Below are 21,857 nucleotides of genomic sequence, written 5' to 3' on the forward strand. Positions count from 1 at the left end.
GCCTAGACACATGCCCGTGTATCTACCTATGTGGACCATTTTAAAGGCTATTTTTCCAAGCCTTTGGTCACCCTCAAACATCCATTCACACTCACATGTTCCTTAAACAGCTAACATGACATAAGTGTGCCCTTAAAACCTTCTTGGCCAGGGTCATACATTTTACTACATGTCTCATTTTATCCTATGATAATATTGCCTTCTTTGTGTTAGGTTTACCATTTCAACAATCACATACTTTGTACTTGGCTCATTTTATAACTCATTGCCAATTATGACCTAACCATCTCCAAGAGATTTGGCCACATTTCACATGTCCATTCATGATAAACCATATTTAACCATCACATGAAACATTTAAGCATAATCATGCAGAAATAGTAGGTTTACAACATACATCAAAATGAGCCATATCTCATGGCCATATAGAAAATGAATAAGTATATCATTCAAGCCCTTACATTGGCTAGCCAATTGACACATATAACAAAATAACCAAAAATCCTATACATGTCATTATAACAAAATAAAAGTTTCTATATACCAAAGCAAGACAAGTAGATAGTGTGATAATTTCTCCAATCGTCTTCCAACCTTCACCAGTTCACAAGCTCTGTAAAACAAGGGAAAAGAGAGGGGGTAAGCATTAACATGCTTAGTAAGTTTGGATAACGGGAAAGTAAACTTACTGCTTATTTAGCATACACCCATAATACATATTCATGCCAACATGCATAGTATAATTTCCCTATCACATGTACTTAACTATCAAGTTAGTCTCATATCGATACATTATAACATTAGTCATAGATGAGCTCATCAATTCAAGCATTTCCATTCTCATTCTCATTCTATTCCCGTTGAATTTCTCGAAATCTTGATGGATATTCCATTTACCATCAAATTGTGCAAGTGACCATTTTAAGTCTGCACTCCCGTGAACCTCACTCTTACGGCGTGATTACCAGTCCAAGCTAAATCCCCTGTAATGTAGACTCATGGAGCAATGTCGGGATTACCAGTCCAGGCTAAATCCCTTACATCGACATGTGCTCTAATGAGCTCAGATCTGAATTACCAGTCCAGGCTAAATTCAGATCCTAATCGGATTACCCGTCTGAGCTAAATCCATTTCGCCACACTTATTCTTCGGTAGGCTCGATCACTAAAGGAACACTCGTCCAGGCTAGATCCTTTTTGCCGTCAATTCGTTTAGAGAATCCATCGGATATCCTTTTATTCAGCCAGGACATTTATCAACACAATATTTATCATACCTTGTTTCACAACAATTTCCAATATTATAATGCATACGTGAATATACATTTTTAATATATTATGAGTCTACTTCGAGTTACACGAACTTACCTGGTAATTACTTTGGGTTCGTATTTCGGTTATTCCGAAACCTTTCGTTTTCCACGGTCGACCTCCAGAATTGGTTCCTCGAGGTCTATATCAGTAAAAATAAATTATTAATACCTCACATTGTTCATTTTCGGCTTAAGACTCACCCCGGGTAAAATGACCAATTTGCCCCTAACCTTTCACACTTTTTACAATTTAGTCCTAAGGCTCGTATAATGAAATGCATGAAATTTCTAAGTTACCCAAGCCTAGCTGAATATTTTTCTTCCTTATAGCAGCCCACATTTTCTTTCATTTCACATTTTTCTACCCATTTTCATAAATTTTACAAAATGGTCCCTTAAGCCATTTCCATGAAAAACTACTTAGTAAAAGTTGTTTACTATCCTTTAAACTCTCATATTCCTCCATAAATCATCAAAACACAAGCACCTCATGCATGGCTAAATTTCTAAACATGAAAGCTAGCTTGAAATATGGGTAGAAATAGAGAGAGCATGTTACGAGGATATCAAAAAAACGAAGAACGTTAAAAACGGGACTAGGGAGCACTTACTGTTGAGCTTGAAAATGTTGAAAACCCTAGCTCTGGAGACCCTTTAATTTTAAGCAGCCATGGAGAAGAAATGGCTGAATTTTGCTTCCTTTTTCCCTTTTTATTAATTTTATTACCAAATTACCAAAATGCCATTCCTTAATAACATTTCAAAATTTTCCATGCATGCCCACTTTTGTCCAAAAACTTAGAAATTGGGAAAATCACTATTTAAGGCCTCATAATTAATAACCCATAGCAATTTCATACTAATTGCTTCTAGAACCCAAGTTTTGAAATTTATTCAATTTGGTCCCTAATTTCCAATTGGACACCTTATACTTAAAATTCCTTCATGAACTTTTAACACATGCTTATTTTCATATTCTAGACCTCATAATAATCATAAAACAAATATTTTAATGTCAGATTTGTGGTCCCGAAACTACTATTCCAATTAGGCCCAATTTTAGGATGTTACATAGGCCGTGCCAAACTTGTAGGGTATACTGACTTATGCCACACGGCCAAGTCAGACGCCCGTGTGCTGGGCCATGTGAAGTATACTGACCTGATTCATAATTAAGCACTAAGGGACACACAGACGTGTCACCTGACCATGTGTCACACACGGCTGAGACACACACTCGTTTCTTTGCCCATGTGGACAAAAATAGGCTATTTACCAAGCCATTTTGCTCACCCAAATAGCACACACCTACACAAAGCCAATTGGCACATAATATAGTATAAATAAGCATTCAACCAACCTCAACTAAGCATAATTCATACCAATTCCATGCCAAAAACAACAAGGCTCACAAGTACCACATTAGGCTATTCAATTCTATACCAAATTCACATTCTCAATTCACTTAACTAGTTAACTTCATATATGCACTTTCATTTATTCAACATTTTACCTAAATCTCAAGCATACCAATTCACAAACAACCATTCACCACAAATATTTATATATCAATTACCAAATGCATAACCAAGGCCATTTGCTCATATATATACATCACCAAATATACCAAAATAAGCCAACTCTCATGGCTATACACAAAACCAAACACTTAACATTTACAAACCAATTCAAATGGCTAAACTCATTACCAAACCATAAACCAAAATGACCATAATTCCTGTACATGCCATATAACCAAAACACAAGTTCAAAAGTACCAAAATGAAAGCTTGATAGTGTGATGAGATCTCTGACGACTCCCAAATCTGAGCAAGCTTCGATTATACTATAAAACATGGAAAAGTAAACAGAGTAAGCTATAAAGCTTAGTAAGCCCGTATAGTTAATAAGTAACCTCACTATTTAATCACCAATCAAGTAATATAACATGATATACCTCAAAATCATGTAATTATAAGGTTAACATATATTCAATCACATAATTAATCAAGGTCTCACAACTTTCATAATTCAATGCTCATATAGTTTTCGTACATACCTGTACTAATACGCATCTATTTCTCCCCATTTCATATCTTCGATATACCGATTGAACCATTTGGAATACTATCGAATACACGGGAATCTCACACCCTAAGTGCCAATACATAGCCGAAGCTATCTCAATCTCATATCTCATATAATACTCACTCTTGAGCTATCGACGGATCTGCTTACACAAGCTGATGGTCATGACGTAGCTACATGGTGCTGCTCACGCAAGCTGACTAGAATCAGCAACACATTCCAGATAACTTAGCCACTGGTAGGATGTATAGACCAACACCCAAATCACATAACCCCTAATGACATGTTATTTGTATCCTATCCTATTCCTAAGGTTCAACTAGGATTTCTCACCTGTCGAATCGTTGTCGAACATATCCGCAAGGTCGTATTCATAATTAATTCAATAATAAAGCATTTAAAACACAATTATAGTAATGCTTATTAACAAACGAACTTAGCTCGAATGCAAAAATGACGAAATTAATCAATTAATCCAACACCTTGTTTTTCCCCTTATCTAAATCCGAATTTCACTTTTATTGATCTATATAATATCAAATTTAATTCATTTAATCATCAATATATTCAATTTATCCCAAAAATGCACATTATAGCAACTTTAGACTTTTGCCATTAATATTTCAATTTCTTTACAATTTAGTCCTTATCTCATAAAAATGTAAATTCATACAACTAAGTTCCTACCCATGCTAGCCGAATTTCTATTATTACCATAGCATCCTACAATTTTCATTTATTTCACAATTTAACCATAAAATTTTCATATTTCTCAATTTAATCCCTAAATGACAATTTTGTCAAAAATCACTTTACAAATGTTGTTTATCTACCAACAAGCATACATTTTCTATCATCAAACTTCAAAATACACCTATATTAAATAATGGAAAAACCCTAAAACTTTAACATTTTTACAAATTAGTCCCTGGGCTAGTTAGATTAAGCTGCAACGATCTCGAAAACATAGAAATCATTAAAAACGAGACAAAAATCATACCTAATTGCAAGAAATGAAGATAGTCGAATGTTGAAGCAGATGACAAGAGAATATAAAATTGTTTTGTTTTATTTATTTAACCTTTAATTACCAAATACCAAAATTAACCTTTAAAATTATTACAAATTTTAAAATTACCAAGCCATTATCATCCACTATCATATTAATGGGATAATTACCACATAAGGAAATCTAATTTAATATTCCATTGCTATTAGACACCTTTAGCTAATAGAACTCCACTTTTACACTTTACGCGATTTAGTCATTTTTTATCAAATTAAGCACTCAAACTATAAGATTTCTTAACAAAATTTTCACGCAATTATACAATCATGTTGTAAACATTAAAATAATAATAATAAAATAAATATTTTGACCTCATATTTGTAGTCCCAAAACCACTGTTCTGATTTGACTAAAAATGGGTTGCTTCTTTGTTTGCTCATTTGCATCTTTTTGAAAGGTTTTGAAACTTAAGATTTGGGGTAGAAATCTTAAGGAGTACTAAGGTTAAACCCTGTCCTAAAAGTTTGAAATAATTAGTGAATTTGGGAAAATACTAGTGGTGGAAAGCTAAGGGAGTGGAGTAGGCAATTGGGGTCGAACCACTCTAAATTCTTTATGTTTTTTGTTTCATTCTTACATTTACTTTCACCAAATTTTTTAAAGGCCAATTCACCCTCCTCTTGGCATTTTTGATTTGCTTCATCGCGCTATCATAAGTTCAGATAGTGAGAGAAAAGATTATAGTAACGTGGTTATAAAGATTTACCTGACACAACACAGGAGGAAATTGAGCAAGAATCAGAAAAGTAATAACAAGATTATTAAATAAAATTGCATAAAAAAAGAAGGCACTACTTTTAAATTATTTTTACTTTGGAAAAAATAACCTATAACAAAATAAAATAGATAGTTAAATAAACTTATTGGATAACGAATAAAAATAAAATAAACAAAGAGAAATTTCTACAAAAGATAATTATTAAGTATTTCGAAGAGAAATAATTTTTTTGTCACGCATTACAGGAGCTCCACAATAATGTTTCAAGCATTGACCATTGAATTTGAAAGTGGATCCTGTTTTTCCATCTTTAATGTCGACAGCTCCATGAATATATATATGCTTGACTTTGAATGGTCCTGACCATTTCGACTTTAATTTTCCAAGAAATAGTTTAAGTTTGGAATTGAAAAGCAAGACTTGTTATCTAGGTACAAATTGTCGTGGCAAAATTTTCTTGTCATGCCAACACTTTATCTTTATACAGTCTCGCATTCTCATAAGCTTGAGCTTGAAATTCATCCATCTCATTAAGCTCCAGTAAGCAATAAGTAAAAACAATACCCTAGTCCATGTTCAGTTTCATGATTGCCCAAAACGCTTTGTGTTCTAGCTCAATTGGAAAATGACATGGTTTACCATAGACAAGCTTAAAAGGTGACATTCTCAATGGTGTCTTGAAAGCTGTGCGATAAGTCCAAAAGGCTTCATCTAACCTTATTGACCAATCCTTACGGTTGGGATTGACAACTTTCTCTAGAATCTGCTTGATTTCTCTGTTAGAAATTTCAGCTTGTCCATTTGTTTGGAGGTGATATGCCATGGCAATTTTATGTTTAACCTTATATCTATTAAAAGCATTGGCAACTAATCTGCAGTCAAAATGTGAGCCTTCATCACTAATTAAAGCACGAGAGGTACCAAACCTAGTAAAAATATTTGTATGCAAGAATCTCAAAACTGATGTGGCATCATTTGTAGGTAAATCCATAACTTCAACCCATTTGGAGACATAATCCACGGCGACAAGAATATAGATTTTTCCCTAATATGGTGGAAATAGACCCAAGAAATCAATTCCCAAAACATCAAATAATTTCATCTCTAGAATATTTTGCCGCGGCATCTCGTGTCTTTTTGATAAGTTACCAATTCTTTGATAATGATCATAGTTCCTAAAGAACTCATTGGCATCTTTAAACATGGTGGGCCAATAAAAACTAGATTGGAGAACCTTTGCAGCGGTTCTCATGCTTCCAAAATGTCCACCATAAGGTGCAAAATGACAATGATGCAGGATACTTTGAAATTCATCATCTGGTTACTTGATCTGCACATTGCTTGAATAGAAATGGCTTATCCCAGTAATATTGGTTGACATTATGAAGGAAATTCCATTGTTATTGATGATTTAGCACGGGTGGCAGCAACCCTCTGACTAGAAAGTTAATAATATCAGCATACCATGGCAATGCCATAGCCAACAATATTTGCTCGTTAGGAAATTTGTCTTTAACCATTTGACTCTCACCATACTCATTCCTTGCTTACAGTCGTGACAAGTATCAGCCACTTGATTTTCAGTGCCTTTCCTATTTTTGATTTTGAAATCAAATTCCTACAGCAGCAATATCCGTCTAATGAGTCTAGGTTTGGCCTCTTTCTTCATCACCAAGTATTTAATGGAAGAATAGTCTGTATAAACTATGACTTTGGTGCCCACTAAATAAGCTCTAAATTTTTCAAAGGCAAACACCACTGCTAACGATTCCTTCTCTGTGGTAGTGTAATTGAGCTGTACATCTGTCAGTGTGCGACTGGCATAATATATAGCATGAAACAGCTTGACTTTTCTTTACCCTAGCACTATTCCAATAGTAAAGTCACTTGCATCACACATTAGTTCAAATGGTAGATTCCAGTCTAGTGCAGTGACTATAGGTGTTATAGTTAATTATTCCTTTAACGTTTCAAACACCTCTGAACATAACTCATCAAGATGAAATGGTCTATTTTGCTCCAACAATTGACATAGAGGCTTTGATATATTAGAAAAATCCTTATAAAGCGACGATAAAATCCAACATGCCCAAGGAAGCTTTTGATTCCTTTCACTGAAGTGGGTGACAACAAATTTTCAATCACTTCTATTTTTTCTTTGTCAATGAAAATTCCCTGCTATGAAATTTTGTGGCCCAAAACAATGCCTTCACAAACCATGAAGTGGTATTTTTCCCAATTCAGCACCATAATTTGTTTCCTGACTTCGACAAAGCTCTAACTCTAAATTTTTTAAGGAATCTTCAAAAGTGTCAACAAACATCGAGAAACCATCCATGAATTCTTCAAGGAATTTCTCCACCATGTTTGAAAATATTGCCATCATGCAACACTGGAATGTTGTCGAGACATTACATAACCTAAATGGCATTCTTTTGAAAGCAAAGGTTCCGTAAGGACAGGTAAATATAGTTTTTTTCTTGATCAGTGAGAGATATGGCAATTTGGTTATACCTTGAGTAGCCATCTAAAAAATAGTAGAAGGCTTTCCCTGCTTGTCTGTCCAGCTCTGGTCTATAAAAAGCGAAAGGAAATAGTCTTTCTTTATTACTTTGTTGAGCTTTCGATAATCCATACAAACTCTCCAACCAATGACAATACATGTAGGAATGAGTTCATTGTTATCATTGCTGACTATTGTGACTCCTCCTTTCTTGGGTACATATTAAATAAGGCTCACATAAAAGTAATAAAAAATTGGGTATATAATCCCAGCATCCAACCATTTGATAATCTCCATAACTACTTCATTTATGACAGGATTCAGTCTCCTTTATTGTTCAATAGATTTGTCATGGCAATCTTCAAGTATTATTTTGTGTATGCAGATTGTTAGGCTAATTCTTTTGATATTCGCAATTTACCATCCTAAAGCTTTCTTGGATTTCTTTAAAATTTAGCAATTGCATCTCTTGGTCTATTGTAAGCTTAGCAAAAATACCTACAAGTAGTGTATCGTTCTCATCCAAATAAGCGTACTTCAAATGCACTAGTAATAGCTTTAAATCCAAAACCAATGGATCTTCTATTGATGGGCGATGAGGGTTGAAAGAGTGACTTGATAAATCTAATGATTCAAAGATCCTTCTGCATCCATTTTCAAATTGCTAAATTTCCATCAGTTCTTCAGATTCTTCAGTCAAATTTGTTTTATTTAATTGGACAGAGTCTACATCAGAATTGTTGTGCATATGTCCTATTAATTCTTCCTAAATTACAATGTCAACAAATTCTAAAACATGGCATTCTTTATTTGGGTCTATACACTTTAAAGTATCAAACACAGTAAAAGTCAACTGCTGATCATTAATTCTCATGGTTAACTCACATTTATGCACATTAATCAATGTTCTACCAGTTTCTAAAAAAAGTTGTCCAAGTATTATAGGTACCTCTTTATCTACTTCACATTCTAGAATAATAAAATCTGCTGGAAAGATGAACTTATCGACTCTTACCAGTACATCTTCAATTTTATCTTTTGGATGGACATATGATCTATCAGCTAGTTGTAGTACGACTGTGGTAAATCTTGCCTTTCCTATCCCAAGTTTCCTGAAAATAGATATAGGCATTAGATTGATACTTGCACCTAAATTGCATAATGCTTTGCCTACATAATGATTTCCAATCGAACAGGGTATTGTGAAACTCCCTGTATCTTTTAATTTTGGTTGTAGTTCATTTTTAAGCATTGTTGTGCACCCTTTAATAAGTGCAATAGTTTCGAATTCCCCTAACCTTCTCTTTTTGAATAGGATATCTTTCATGAATTTCACATAGTTAGACATTTTTTCTAATGCTTCCACCAAAGGTATATTGATGTGTAATTACTTCAAGACCTCTAGAAATTTCTTAAATTGAACATCTTGTTTTGACATTTGGAAACGTTGGGGAAAAGATGGCAGTGGCCTTCCTTCCATTTGTTAAGGTTGCCTTGCCATAGCATTTGTACTGGCTCGGTAAGATGATTTGCTTCTGTATGCTTTTGTTTACTCTCATCTTTTGTAGTTTGTTCCAACTCTAGTTTGAAAGTTGTGTTTCCAGGAACTTAGAAACTTTCCTTAGACAAGGCATCATTCACAACTCCTAGCAGTTGAGTGCCACTCCGGAGTGTTATGGCTTTATATTGTTCTTTTCCTTAGAACTTTCTGTGTCACTAGGTAATGCTCATTATTGTCTGGAGCTTAATGTAGTGGCAATTTGTCCAACTTGATTCTCTAGAGCTTTTAAAGAAGTTGTCTGGCTCTAAATAATAGCATCATTCTTAGCCATATACTCTTTTAATAAAGCTTCCATAGTTGATGTTGAAGATGATGAACTTTGTTGCACATTTTGCTGCGGCATTGGTTGACTATGTCCAGGTGGTACACCAGCTGCATTTTGACTATTAATAGTGCTGGCATTTCCCACTCCCTGATTACTCCAGCTGAAATTTAAATGTTGCTTTCACCCTGGATTGTAGGTGTTGGAATAGGGATTGTTGTTGCTAAGATTAAAATTTCCCATGTAATACACAAAGGCAAGATTGGATGGGCATGTATCAAAAAAATGATCTTCTCCATAGTATACACATGCTAGTTCTGCAATCTTCATCTCCTGCACTGCAGAGGGTCTTTTCAGAGTTTTAATCATATTCGTTAAAGATGATACCTGAGCTGTTAATGATGTAATTGCATCAAGTTCCATTACTACAACAACTCTTCTACCAGTGTCAAATCTGGTAGTGGGGTATTGATAATCATTATTTGCTATTTTTTCTAGAATTTCGTATGCTTCATTGTAGGATTTTTCAAGCAAAGTCTCATTAGCAGATGCATCCACCACCATTCACGTATGAGATTTAATCCATTGTAGAACATCTCTATTTGTGTCCAAAGCTGAAAACCATGCATCAAGCATTTTCTAATTAATTTCTTGAAACACTTCAAATTGTCTAAATGAAGTAATGTCATTCCTCAGCTTGGCATTCATGTTGGGAGGATTGTACCTAAGTAAAAATCTCTGACACAGTTCATTCCAAGATGCCACCGTACCTGGTGGTAAGGCATTCAACCATGATCTAGCACGATCTCACAATGAATAAGGGAATAATTTTAATCTAAGGGCATCTTCAAGAACACACTGCTACCTGAATGAATCACAGACTTCAAGAAAAAGTCTCAAGTGCAATCTGGGATCTTCAATTGGTAAACTACTAAACTGCCCTACCGTCTACAGCATCTGAAACATTACTAGTTTTAATTCAAAATGTTGAGCTCGAATATGTGGCCCAACAATTTTTGGACTTAGATTACCCAAAGTAGGCACTACATGTTCTCTGATGGGTATGCCTCTGTCATATAGGATTCGAGGAATATTACCATTCCTTTTATTCCGGAGTACCTGATCGTTTCTGATTAGATAATTTATATTAATCTTCATTTCTCTTAATGTTTTCCTTTTTTGACTTAATTTCCTTTCAATCTTAAGATCAAAGCAGTATTCTGTATCCTCTTTAATACTTCTTCTCATGCACTAGTACAAAACTTGAAAAATCAAATAAAATACCAATTAATTATTCTAACAAAAATAAAAATAATAATAACAAATCAATTTTTAACTAATGTTGCCAATCCTAGGCAACAATGCCAAAAACTTGCTGCATGTAAAAAACTAATGCAATTGTGCAAGTGTACACATCATTCAAGTAATAAAGTGGTAAGTAAGTATCATCTCCACAGGGATTGGAAATTGGTGAGAAATTGATTAAGTTATTATAATCCTATTAACTAGACTAAATAGCAGGAAATACTTTTTAACTGAATAAGAAATTGTTATAATGAATAAATGTAATTTAATGCTAAAAATAGAAATTGATATGGCAAATAAAATGTAGTGGCAAATTATAGAGAAAAGCAAGAGTAATTCTGTTGTTGAATGAACAGGGCTGGAATTATTCAGGTGAAATGCTCATATCAAAATAATGTCATGGAAAAATATTGTCTAATCAACTGTTCAGAGAATTACTACTGTAATCTACCTCTTTCAATAGCTAGATTTAAGCTAGAAATCTAAGTTACTGTATGTCTACAGAACTCTGGATTAACAAGTGCAATGAATGATCTTCTCTACACAATTTGCAACATCTATGTCTAAAGTGCTACGAGTATTCTGTTGAATATTCACTTGCATCACACAATTCTAGATCTAGTATATTTAACCTTTTCAGAATTAAAAATACAACTATAAATATAGCATACAATCAGCTATGTCTAGAGCTTGCATGCATGTATTTAAAATAGGCATAAATCGAATGAAACAGTGGTATAGGTAAATTCAAATCATGAATATTAAATATGATAAACATCCACCCAAATAACTCCAACCTAGAAAAGATTTAGTTCATGGGTGGAAAAATAAAAACCAAATTTAAATCATTCATCAACATTTAAAGAAGTTTGAATCACAAAAATTAGGAAAACTAAAGGAAGAACTGTAGGATTTCTTGCGACACTCCAGCTTCTCTTTTATCTCCCGATTGTTCACGAATCCATGATAGATATCTCTTCCCCTTCTTCACGTCTGTATTTTACTCTATGTGGCTACTACCCTTTCTTTCTATGAAATTCTCCAATGAAGTTTTTCTCAGTGCAAAGAGTGGATTACTTTCACCAGTCTCTTTTTCACACAAATTCTCCTCCTTTTTTTCTTCTTTTCTTTCCTTCTCTTATTGGGGTAGATTCGTCCCACCTCAGCACACATTTTTCATTCTTCTTTTCAGGTTGATTTTTTTGGTACACGTCCAGCTGGCTGAGAGTGACATGGATAGAGTGCTGAGTCATTTTCTCGGAATTGCCATGGCAATTTTGTTGGCAATCAATCTTGCCAATTGCCACGACAATATTTCACTTCCCTTATTTTCCCTCTTCATCTTCTTGCTCTTCCTGCACATGTATTCATACAAAACCATACATTTTTTCCCCAAGTGATAAAAGTAACAAATAATGGCCAATGTAGTACAATCCAAGCTTTATTATTCAATGTTCTAAAATTATCCTAAAAATGCAGATGTATTCACTTAATTTCAAACAATTAATTCCATCTAGAGGCCTTAAATATAACTCTTTTCAAGAGTTATTAGGATGCCACTGCAGTAGACAAAGATCATCACATGCAATTTCGATTTAACAATCAGTTTATCAATTCATAATTTATGCAAATAATGATTAACAACCTAGTTCAGGTCTCAATTGAGCTTACAAAAGCTCAAAACAAGTTCAGGGTTAAATGATGACTAAACTAAAAAAATTTGCAACAAAATAGGGCAAACATGAAAAATAGAGGTCACATACTGGATCACTGAACACTTCTCAATTTTCTCCTAATAACATAATAAAGTAGTTAATTAAACAAATCACCATTAAATCACAACCTTCTTTGACCTCCATGAAACAACATCAAATGAAACTCGAATCATAATTTAATCTTAGCTGCAGCCAAAATTGCATCCACACAAACCACAACCCCGAAATCTAAACGTACATTCAGCAGAAAAGAATAAGAAAGAGAACGAAAAATCAAAAGAGAAGAAAAGGGAACAAAATGAATGTGAAATAGAAAAGAAAATTTTTGGGGAAAACCAACTATAGAAACGCGAAAGGAGTGGAAAAAGTTTTTGGGAAAATATCTATTTTTTTAAAAAGAAAATAACTATATTATTCCACTGATTAGGTTTTCTAATAACCACCTAAATTCCCTCAGAATTCAACTCTATAAAAACGACACAAACTAAATCATAACAAAAATATTTTTGCTTATGCTTACAAGGACTTGAACATAGAATCACAGGAAAAACTAACAACTTACCACTAAACCAACATGCTCATTCTGTGACAAGTTGAGCGAAAATAGTATTTAAACAAAATAAATAGAGATTGGGCTAGGAATAGGAATAATTGAATTTTCCCAAAAATAATACTTGAACCCATGACCTCAAACACACATTCAAGGCTTTTAACCACTAAAGTAAATGCTTAATTTCAACAAAGTTTAACAAATCAAATATTCAAATTTGGGGGGCATTACACCAAGAGCCAAAAAGGTCGAGGGACTCAAGTAGAAATGGTAGGGTATTATGGTTGAGAATGGAGAGTCTCCCTACAATATTGATACCTTTGGATATTTATAGCTAAGTGAGGGTTCTTACTCCATTGGGCCTTGAGTGGCCCAATAAAGGGTCCAATTGAGTCTAAGTTGAGATAGGGATATAACAAAATTAAATTTCTCCTAAAATTAGGAACATAAAAAATATCTTCCAAAATAATTTTCCTAAAACTATCAAAATAAAGAATTACTTCTCTTATTGCTTTAAGTGTCACAATGTTTCCATCACTAGTTTGCAAAGGGAGGTTCGTGTCATGTAGACTTCTCATTTCCTTGAACCCTGTAAAGAAATATAAACATGATTAGTGACTTTAAAATAATGATCCACTTGTTTTTTAAATTTCCCACTAAACAAGTTTCAATAATAAAGTGTCATTTCTTACTCTTAAAGAAGTATTTTGACTTCCATTTCTTACTATCTGCTTTAAGTGAAACAGAAGTTTTAGTCACTTTTTTTCTCTTAACTCGATTTTTCTTCCTTTTTAAGGATGTATCGATTGCTAAGTTAACTTCTACTTTAATCTGAACTGGTTGTTTACCGTTCAACATTAATTCAAAAGCTTGCAACTCTTTCATGAGTTGTGTAAGGCTAAGATGCATGTTTCATAAGCTATAAGCAACCTTAAAGTCTGCAAAATCTTTAGACAAGATTTTAAACACCACCTCAACGTAAGTGATGTAATCCAATTCAGTACCATTATTTTCGAATTCTAAAAAAAATCACAAAAGCGTAAGCATGTGTTCTTTTACTAGAATTCCTAGTTTTTCTAAGAGTTTATCAAGTTGATAATAAGATAGTATCGAACCAAAATAACGTGACTTCGGAATATGTTTTTCAAATTGTTCATGATCTTTGTATTAACAATGTAATAAATGTGATACATTTGGATTCTACTTTGAACGATACTATTAATATTTTGAAATAATCAAATTATTATTGGATAATCAAAACTTCATTTTAATTATGTATGACTGTATAAACATGTTTTTTTTGATAAATTTGGCTCAGACTTTTAGAAACGTTATTTGTACGTATTCATTTATGACGGGAAAGAACAAGAAAATGGAGATTGAGGTACCTTTACTCCCTGCCACCCCCAAGAGGTATGGCACAAAACTGCAAAAGGAATAAAATTATTAGAAGAAAATACACACTCAAAAAAGGAAAAACATTACATTTCAAAGGTGCAAGAATGGCAAAAGAAATCTGATCCTGGATATCAATTTTTACATTAATGGCAACGGATCCTTTCAAGAATACAGCTTAAGAGAGAGTGAAAGTGAAGCTCCAAGGCAACAGATAAGACTATGGCCAACGGAACTCATGTCCTAGTCCTCCCATTTCCAGGCCAAGGCCATATCAACCCAATGCTTCAGTTCGCCTCACGCTTAGCTTCCAAAGGCCTTAAAACCACATTAGTAACCACTGTTTTCATCTTCAAATCCATTTATTCCGACCACCCAATCGCCTCTACCAGTTTCCGGACAATATCCGATGGCTTCGACGAAGGTGGGTTTGCTCAGGCGAAGCCCCCTGATATTTACCTCTCCACTTTTAAATCCGTTGGTTCACAAAGCTTGGCAAGCTTGATAAAAGAACTGGGGGATTCTGGTATTCCTGTCCATGCCGTCATCTACGACGGATTCATGGCATGGGCGCTGGATATTACGAAGCAGCTGGGGATACGAGCGGCGGTGTTTTTGACTCAGTCTTGTGCTGTTAATAGCATACATTACCATGTGAGTCGGGGATTGCTGAAGGTGCCAGTGGAAGGATCTAGAATTTGGCTGCCAGGGTTGCCGGAGCTTAAAGTTTGGGAGCTACCGTCGCTGATTTATCATCATGGATCGTACCCTGCGTGGTTCGATACCATCGTCAACCAGTTCTCCAACATTGATGAAGCTGATTGGGTTCTTGTCAACAGTTTTTACGAACTGGAGAAAGTGGTACGTATTGCAATGTCGGTCCAATTATATATTTTGTTTGTTTCATGAAAAATTGCAGATCAAGTGAAAATTAGTCCAATTTTTTTCGTAGATTAACTTCTATTTTGAAAAACTTTTATATTTTTAAAAACAATTCCTAATTTTATTTTTATATAAAAATTAATTTAAATCAATCTTAATATTATTATATTAATAATATTTTTTATTTTAAAAAATATTTAAAATTAATATAAAATATTATAATATGCAACATTATTAAACATATATATTTAATTATTCATATTTAATAATATAATAAATTATTAATATAATTTAATATTTTAATAAATTATTTAATATTATAATTTTATTTTAATAACAAGTTTAACAATAATAACTTTAAATAATATTCTTAACATGAACAATATTTATATTAATATTTCAATAAGAAATATATTATAATTTATAAATATTTAATAATAAAGATTTATCGTATAAAATATGAATATTTTAATTATATATATATATATATATATGAGTGCTTGTTTAAATTATACTTTGCTTTATTTATTCCAGGGATGATTTAGGGGTGGCAAGGTCCCCACTCCTTAAAATGTAAAATTTTATTTAGTTTTTTAATTTTTTTTTTAAATTTTAAATTAGTAAAGATAAAATTACATTTTGAATCTCCCTAAAATTAAAAAATTCGATTCAATCCTTTGAAAATTATAAATATATAAACTATAAAAATTAAAATTTCATTCGCCCCTAAAATTTGTTCAAGCTTATTCGATTTATTCCTTCCAACTCTAATGTGTTACTATCCACACTCATGTAATATATGTAATTTAAATTAAATTTTAATTAGGTATTGTTTATTATAAAGTTTATATATGATATTAATTATTACAAAATATTATCTTATTATAAAATAAATTTTATAATAAATTTTAATTTTCAAAAGGAAGGTTTCTATAATATTTTGTAACAAATATATTTATGTTGTGTTAGTTTTATTAAGAAAAACTTTTAGAAAATGATCTTAAATGAAATAATCAAACAATATAGAATATCTTATGTAAAATCATCCAAACACAAAAAAATCAATTTTTAAAAAAAAAAGAAAAAAGAAAAAGCAATTCATTTCCCTAAGATAAATTTTCTGAAGTTGCTTTCAATAAAACAAATACAACCTTTTATTAACTATTTATACTTGGTTAAGGATCAATTAATGATAACAACGAGTATATATTTAGTGTTAAATAATAACCTACCAAATAAGAAATGTTAGAGTAATTAGTTAAAATTGGATGTGAAATTTTAATATGGGCATAATTTAAGACAAATTTATATATCAACTTTTGTTGTCAAAATCTTACTTCTCGAAAACCTGATCTGACCTACATTAATAAATTTTGTTTTTTTTTTTTTATCTTTGTGGGCTATGTTTTAGGTTGTAGATTGGATGTCAAAAATTTGGAAACTTGGGACAATTGGACCAACCATTCCATCCATGTACTTGGACAGAAGGCTAAAACACAACGAAGATTATGGTCTACAACTCTAACATCCAAACACAAGCGCATGCATGAGATGGCTAAACACTAAACCAAATGGCTCGGTGGTCTATGTCTCATTTGGGAGCTTGGCTGAGGTTGGAGTTGAACAAATGGCTGAGATAGCTTGGGGCTTAATAGGAACCAATGCCTACTTTTTATGGGTCGTGAGAGAACCAGAAGAGCCCAAGCTACCCGATAATTTCAAACACATGACTCGAGAGAAGGGTTTGATTGTTCGATGGTGCCCTCAATTGGAGGTCCTAAAACACGGGTCTGTAGGTTGTTTTGTCAGCCATTGTGGCTATAATTCGGTGCTTGAGGCATTGGGTTTAGGGGTTCCAATGGTGGCAATGCCGCAATGGGCAGACCAAGCCACTAATGCAAAGCATGTTGAAGACGTTTGGGGGGTTGGGGTTAGAGCTTTGGTTGATGAGAAAGGTATTGTGAGAAGAGAGACAATAAAACAGTGCATAAATGAAGTAATAATGGGAGGCAAAAGGGGCAATGAGATTAAGAAGAATTCAATCAAGTGGAAGAATTTGGCTATAAAGGCAGCCGATCATGGTGGAAGTTCGGACAAGAACATTGATGAGTTTGTAGCTAAAATTACATCCTAGTTTGCTATAAACTTCTTTATGGATTAAATCGAGACTAGTCGAATAATAATTTGAGTATTTTCAATATTTTCATCTAAGTTCAAACCTTGCTGAACCTAAGCTCAATATACTCTCTGTCAATTACTTCCGCTCATTGTTTATTAATAAAGTGATAAATTGATTTTTCAATAATTTTAAATATTTTTAAAATAAATATTCAATATGTTGTAATTTTAATTTCTTTTCATAGATTACCAACTAAAATGAAAAGAAAATCTTATTGGAGGATCAAGCTTTGAATAATATATTTGTAATTTTGATTGGAGTGACAAAATTATTATTTAATAGTAAAATTAATAATTTTAGTTAAATTTGATTAAAAACATATATAATGGAGATAGTAATTATTTTTTTAGGAAAATAAAAATGGTGTTTTTATTATTTCATTTCCGAATGGTAATGGAGTGGAAAGGAGCAGAATGGATGTTGTTAAATTTATCATCGCTCCATAGTTGGTATGCTCTGTTTCATCATCTGTCTCACTCCATTATAGATGTCTAATCTTGAATACCACTATCACCTCATGGATGTTGGATGCACCATTCCCATCTCATCCCGCACTATTTTAATTTACTTTTTGCTATTTATCTTTAATTTTTTAACCTGTTTAAATGCAAATAATTATTTAAACATAATTCTTCAAAAATATTTAAACATAAAACATATGGGATTTTTCTATAACATATTATACTTCTACCCTTCCAATTATTATATATACAAAAATAAAATGATAATTTTATATAGTGGAATAGGGCGAAGTGAAGCAAGCAATTATCATACCCACTTCATACTCATTGTTTAAAAAAAATCTAACTTATCCACACTCCATGTCCATTTTTTATAAAAGATGTAGCGACGTAAAAATTTCTGCTTTCGGTCGTTAATTAAGGCGATTATTTAAAAATTTAAACCGACTTTTGATTTTATTAAAAAAGGGAGTCGCCACCGATCTTTTTTCTAGGTGTGACCGGACACCTAATAAACCATCCTTTTTTAGAAAAGAAAACTTATTCTTGCACAAAAATGAGGGCCGAATTTAGGTCTACGTCAAAAGTCCAGAGAAAAATTGGGGTTCGGGAGTCGGTTACGCGCGAGGAAGGTATTAGCACCCTCGCCACGCCCAAAATTAGTATCTTATTAAACACGCGTTGTCTTTAATTTCAAAGAACGAATTCAATTTAATATTTAATCATGATCCAATTGAAAAATGAGAATTTTTAAAACACGAAAATTTTGAAAACACGAAAATTTTTGAAACCTGAATTTTTTTTTTTTAGAAAAACACGAAAAATTTTGGAAACACGAAAAGTTTACAACATATGTGTATATAAAGAAAGAAAAAAAACAACACAAAAAAAGAAAGAAAAAAGATTCGAAAGAAGAGTAAAAAAAGATGCAACCTTTTTATTGATGTTTCTTTTGTGTTCAAAATTTGAAAGGATTTTTGTGTTTGTCTCATTTTTCAATCTTTGTAAAAATCCCCCCCTCTTTACATGATTTTTGAATGGCTTTTTATAGCCATCTTTTACATGATTTTCTATTATTTCTTTTTCTATTTTGTAGGTGATGGTGGTAGACAATGGATATCAAAAATGGGAGGAAAAATGGGGCAAGTGGGAAAGTGGCTAGGTGGCCAGGGTTTCTTGGTTTTTTTTTGGGGGGGTTAAATTTTTTTTTTTTTGGGGTTAGGTTTTTTTGGGGGGCTTAATGGGCTTTTGAATTGGGTTTAATATTTAATTTTTGTAATTGGTTTGGGTAGATATAAATGGATCATGAGTTAAGAGTTTTAGTGGGTTTAGAGGTTTGGTTGCGTTTTAATATAATTGAGTCCGGGTAATTTGAACTTCTACAAAAGAAATTCACTCGTTCAAAATAAATCGATTCAAAATTTATTGAACAATTTGAGTTTTCAATCCCAATCTAAAATCATAAAACGAGTCATAGCGTTGGTCCAGATTCTTGCGTTGGTCATTGCATGCGTATGATTGCTTACATTGCACCAACTGTGTAGACATCAATGATGAAACAACATTTAAATATCTTTGCCTCTTCAAAAATAAAATGGAAAAATTAATATTATGTAAAATGGTCGTCTTTCTTATTTATTTTTCTCTCGTCTTATTATTCTAAATTGGAATGCTTAAATTTTATGTATTATGTAAAATGATCATTTTTCTTATTTATTTTCCTCCCATTTTTTTGCTACTAAGTGTATTTAAAATTAAATTTTTCTCCATTTTTATGTCTTTTTTCACTTTTCTACTTAACCAAACACACCTTTCATTATCAACTTTTAAAATTTGATAATTTAAATTCAATTAATAATACTATCTAAGAATTTATATTAAATTGGATTATGTAGGATTTTTTTATAATATATATATATATATATATATTGCTTATATAACCAATATTACACGTCTAGAAGCCAAATAAGCATATAAAAATTGGTGAATATGGATTCTACGGTTTCTTGTTCTACTCTATGCTTGTAAGAATTTTTAGCAGTTTTTTTAAAGAACTAGAGTGAAAGCTGACATAATATATAGTGCTTATATGGTTCCACGTGGCTTTAAATTGGTTTCCTAAGCAATTTATTTTAATAAAACGTGACGTGATTCTTTGATGATATTATTAATTGGATTTCAGAGGTATTAAATTCTTGAAATAGAAAGTGGAGGGTTTAAAATGCAAATATACAATGAGTACAATGACTGAGAGAAGAAATAGACCTATATATATATCGACATATTTCAAACTTCTGGCGGTTGAAGGCTCGAGGCTGTGAAGCAAAGACTTTGATGTTTCATATAAATGAATCTCATCATTTATGAAGGAACAGAATTCATTGTTTATTGTTATCGAAATTCAGAGATGGTGAAAGCCAGTCAATCAACAGCACCATTCCTCACAAAATGTTATGAAATGGTAGATGATGAAGTTACAGACTCAATAATTTCATGGAGCCAATATAATGGCAGTTTTATAATTTGGGATATGACTGAATTTACAGGTCATTTGCTTCCAAAGTATTTCAAGCACAGTAACTTCTCTTCTTTCATCAGGCAACTCAATATTTATGTGAGTCTCCCCTCCTTCCTCTTTTTATCGGCTATCATAAAGCATATCAATTCGTGTGTTTGGATTTTGGATTTTGAAGTACTCGGCCGGGGGTTTAGGGTTTGAAGTAATTCTTTATCATCTTTATGAATTTGGCTTTGGTTTTGTTGGTTTTGATTAGTTGAGTTGGGTTTCTTGCTTGGGAGAGCTTGGTCGTGGTGTTCAAGATGCAGTGATTGATGTTTTTCCTTTTGATATGAGACGTTTATGTATTCAATGGTCATACTGGGCTGGAGATAAAACTCATCTAGTGTCTACAATATTTGAATTTGATGAATGAATGTTAAATTCTAAGTAAATGGAAATTCATATTTTTGAGTGAAAATATATAGATGTTTTTGGCTTTATTCTATGTTTGTAAAGGATCTACTCCGAGGTTGCGGAGTTTCTGATATGATGCATCTACTATTTTTGTAGCAAATGCTTTGATAACTTTTTGGCTTTTTTTCCAGCTAGTTATCGTTTCCGTTGCTTCCCTGTTTCTGTCATTATTATTCAATGCTCGGTTGATGGAAAAAATAACCCTTCAGATCTGTCACTCTTCTATTAACCATTCCATGAGACATTAGTAACCCTTCAAATGTTCTCCCAGGGTTTTAGAAAAGTCGATACGGATTATTGGGAATTCGCAAACGACGGATTTATCAAAGGTCGAAAGGACTTGCTAAAGAACATTGCTAGATGGCAATACTCCCAGGGATCCGAGCAGCAAAACAATGAAAATTTTGAGCTATGAATGGAAGTTGAGAATTTGAAGACTGCTAAAATTACACTTACGCAGGAATTGGTTAAACTTAGGCAGTACCAGGAGATTGCAGACAATAAGCTGCTTCGATTGAAAGATCATCTTCAAGGAATGGAGATAAGTCAGCAGCAATTGTTGTCTTTCTTGCAACCAAAAGCAAATAACCAGCGGATGGCCGAAGCAAGCAATATGCTATCAAATTGCAGAGGATGATGAAATCTCCATTGGCTTCTGATCATATCAGCCACCAATGGATAAAACATCGAGACCGATAATTCAGTGGAGAAAGATGATGGTGTATGAGAAAAGCTTCTTTCGGAGAATGTTTTTCTACAGAATAATGAACCATATAAATGTACTTCGGAAAATTTTATAGAACTATACTGTTGTTCAAGCATATAAACTAGAAATGCGAACACATTAATTATGATAATAGACATCCGAGATATGATCACAAA

General features: G+C 32.8%; 2 protein-coding genes and 1 pseudogene across 2 annotated transcripts; all 3 read left to right on the forward strand.

The window, feature by feature from the left end:
- The first annotated feature begins 14,502 nt into the window (after nucleotides 1–14,502).
- LOC108452468 (UDP-glycosyltransferase 74G1-like) lies at nucleotides 14,503–17,666 on the forward strand. The gene is made up of 2 exons (XM_017750261.2): nucleotides 14,503–15,340; nucleotides 16,773–17,666. Exons 1-2 carry the CDS (start codon nucleotides 14,702–14,704, stop codon nucleotides 16,884–16,886), a joined length of 753 nt encoding a protein of 250 aa, XP_017605750.1. The 5' UTR covers nucleotides 14,503–14,701; the 3' UTR covers nucleotides 16,887–17,666.
- Nucleotides 16,763–17,666, forward strand: LOC108451331 (mogroside IE synthase-like). Its single transcript, XM_017749033.2, has one exon. It carries the CDS (start codon nucleotides 16,908–16,910, stop codon nucleotides 17,493–17,495), a length of 588 nt encoding a protein of 195 aa, XP_017604522.1. The 5' UTR covers nucleotides 16,763–16,907; the 3' UTR covers nucleotides 17,496–17,666.
- Nucleotides 17,667–20,408: 2,742 nt separating this feature from the next.
- Nucleotides 20,409–21,826, forward strand: LOC128293331 (heat stress transcription factor A-8-like; annotated as a pseudogene).
- Nucleotides 21,827–21,857: the final 31 nt, after the last annotated feature.

This window comes from Gossypium arboreum, chromosome 5 (genome assembly GCF_025698485.1).
Source record: "Gossypium arboreum isolate Shixiya-1 chromosome 5, ASM2569848v2, whole genome shotgun sequence".
NCBI classification, from domain to species: domain Eukaryota; kingdom Viridiplantae; phylum Streptophyta; class Magnoliopsida; order Malvales; family Malvaceae; genus Gossypium; species Gossypium arboreum.

Coding starts and splice junctions, on each gene's coding strand:
- LOC108451331 (XM_017749033.2), top strand. CDS start 16,908: ATGAGATGGCTAAACACTAAACCAAATGGCTCGGTGGTCTATGTCTCA.
- LOC108452468 (XM_017750261.2), top strand. CDS start 14,702: ATGGCCAACGGAACTCATGTCCTAGTCCTCCCATTTCCAGGCCAAGGC. Junction 15,341..16,772: donor TTTACGAACTGGAGAAAGTG/GTACGTATTGCA, acceptor GCTATGTTTTAG/GTTGTAGATTGGATGTCAAA.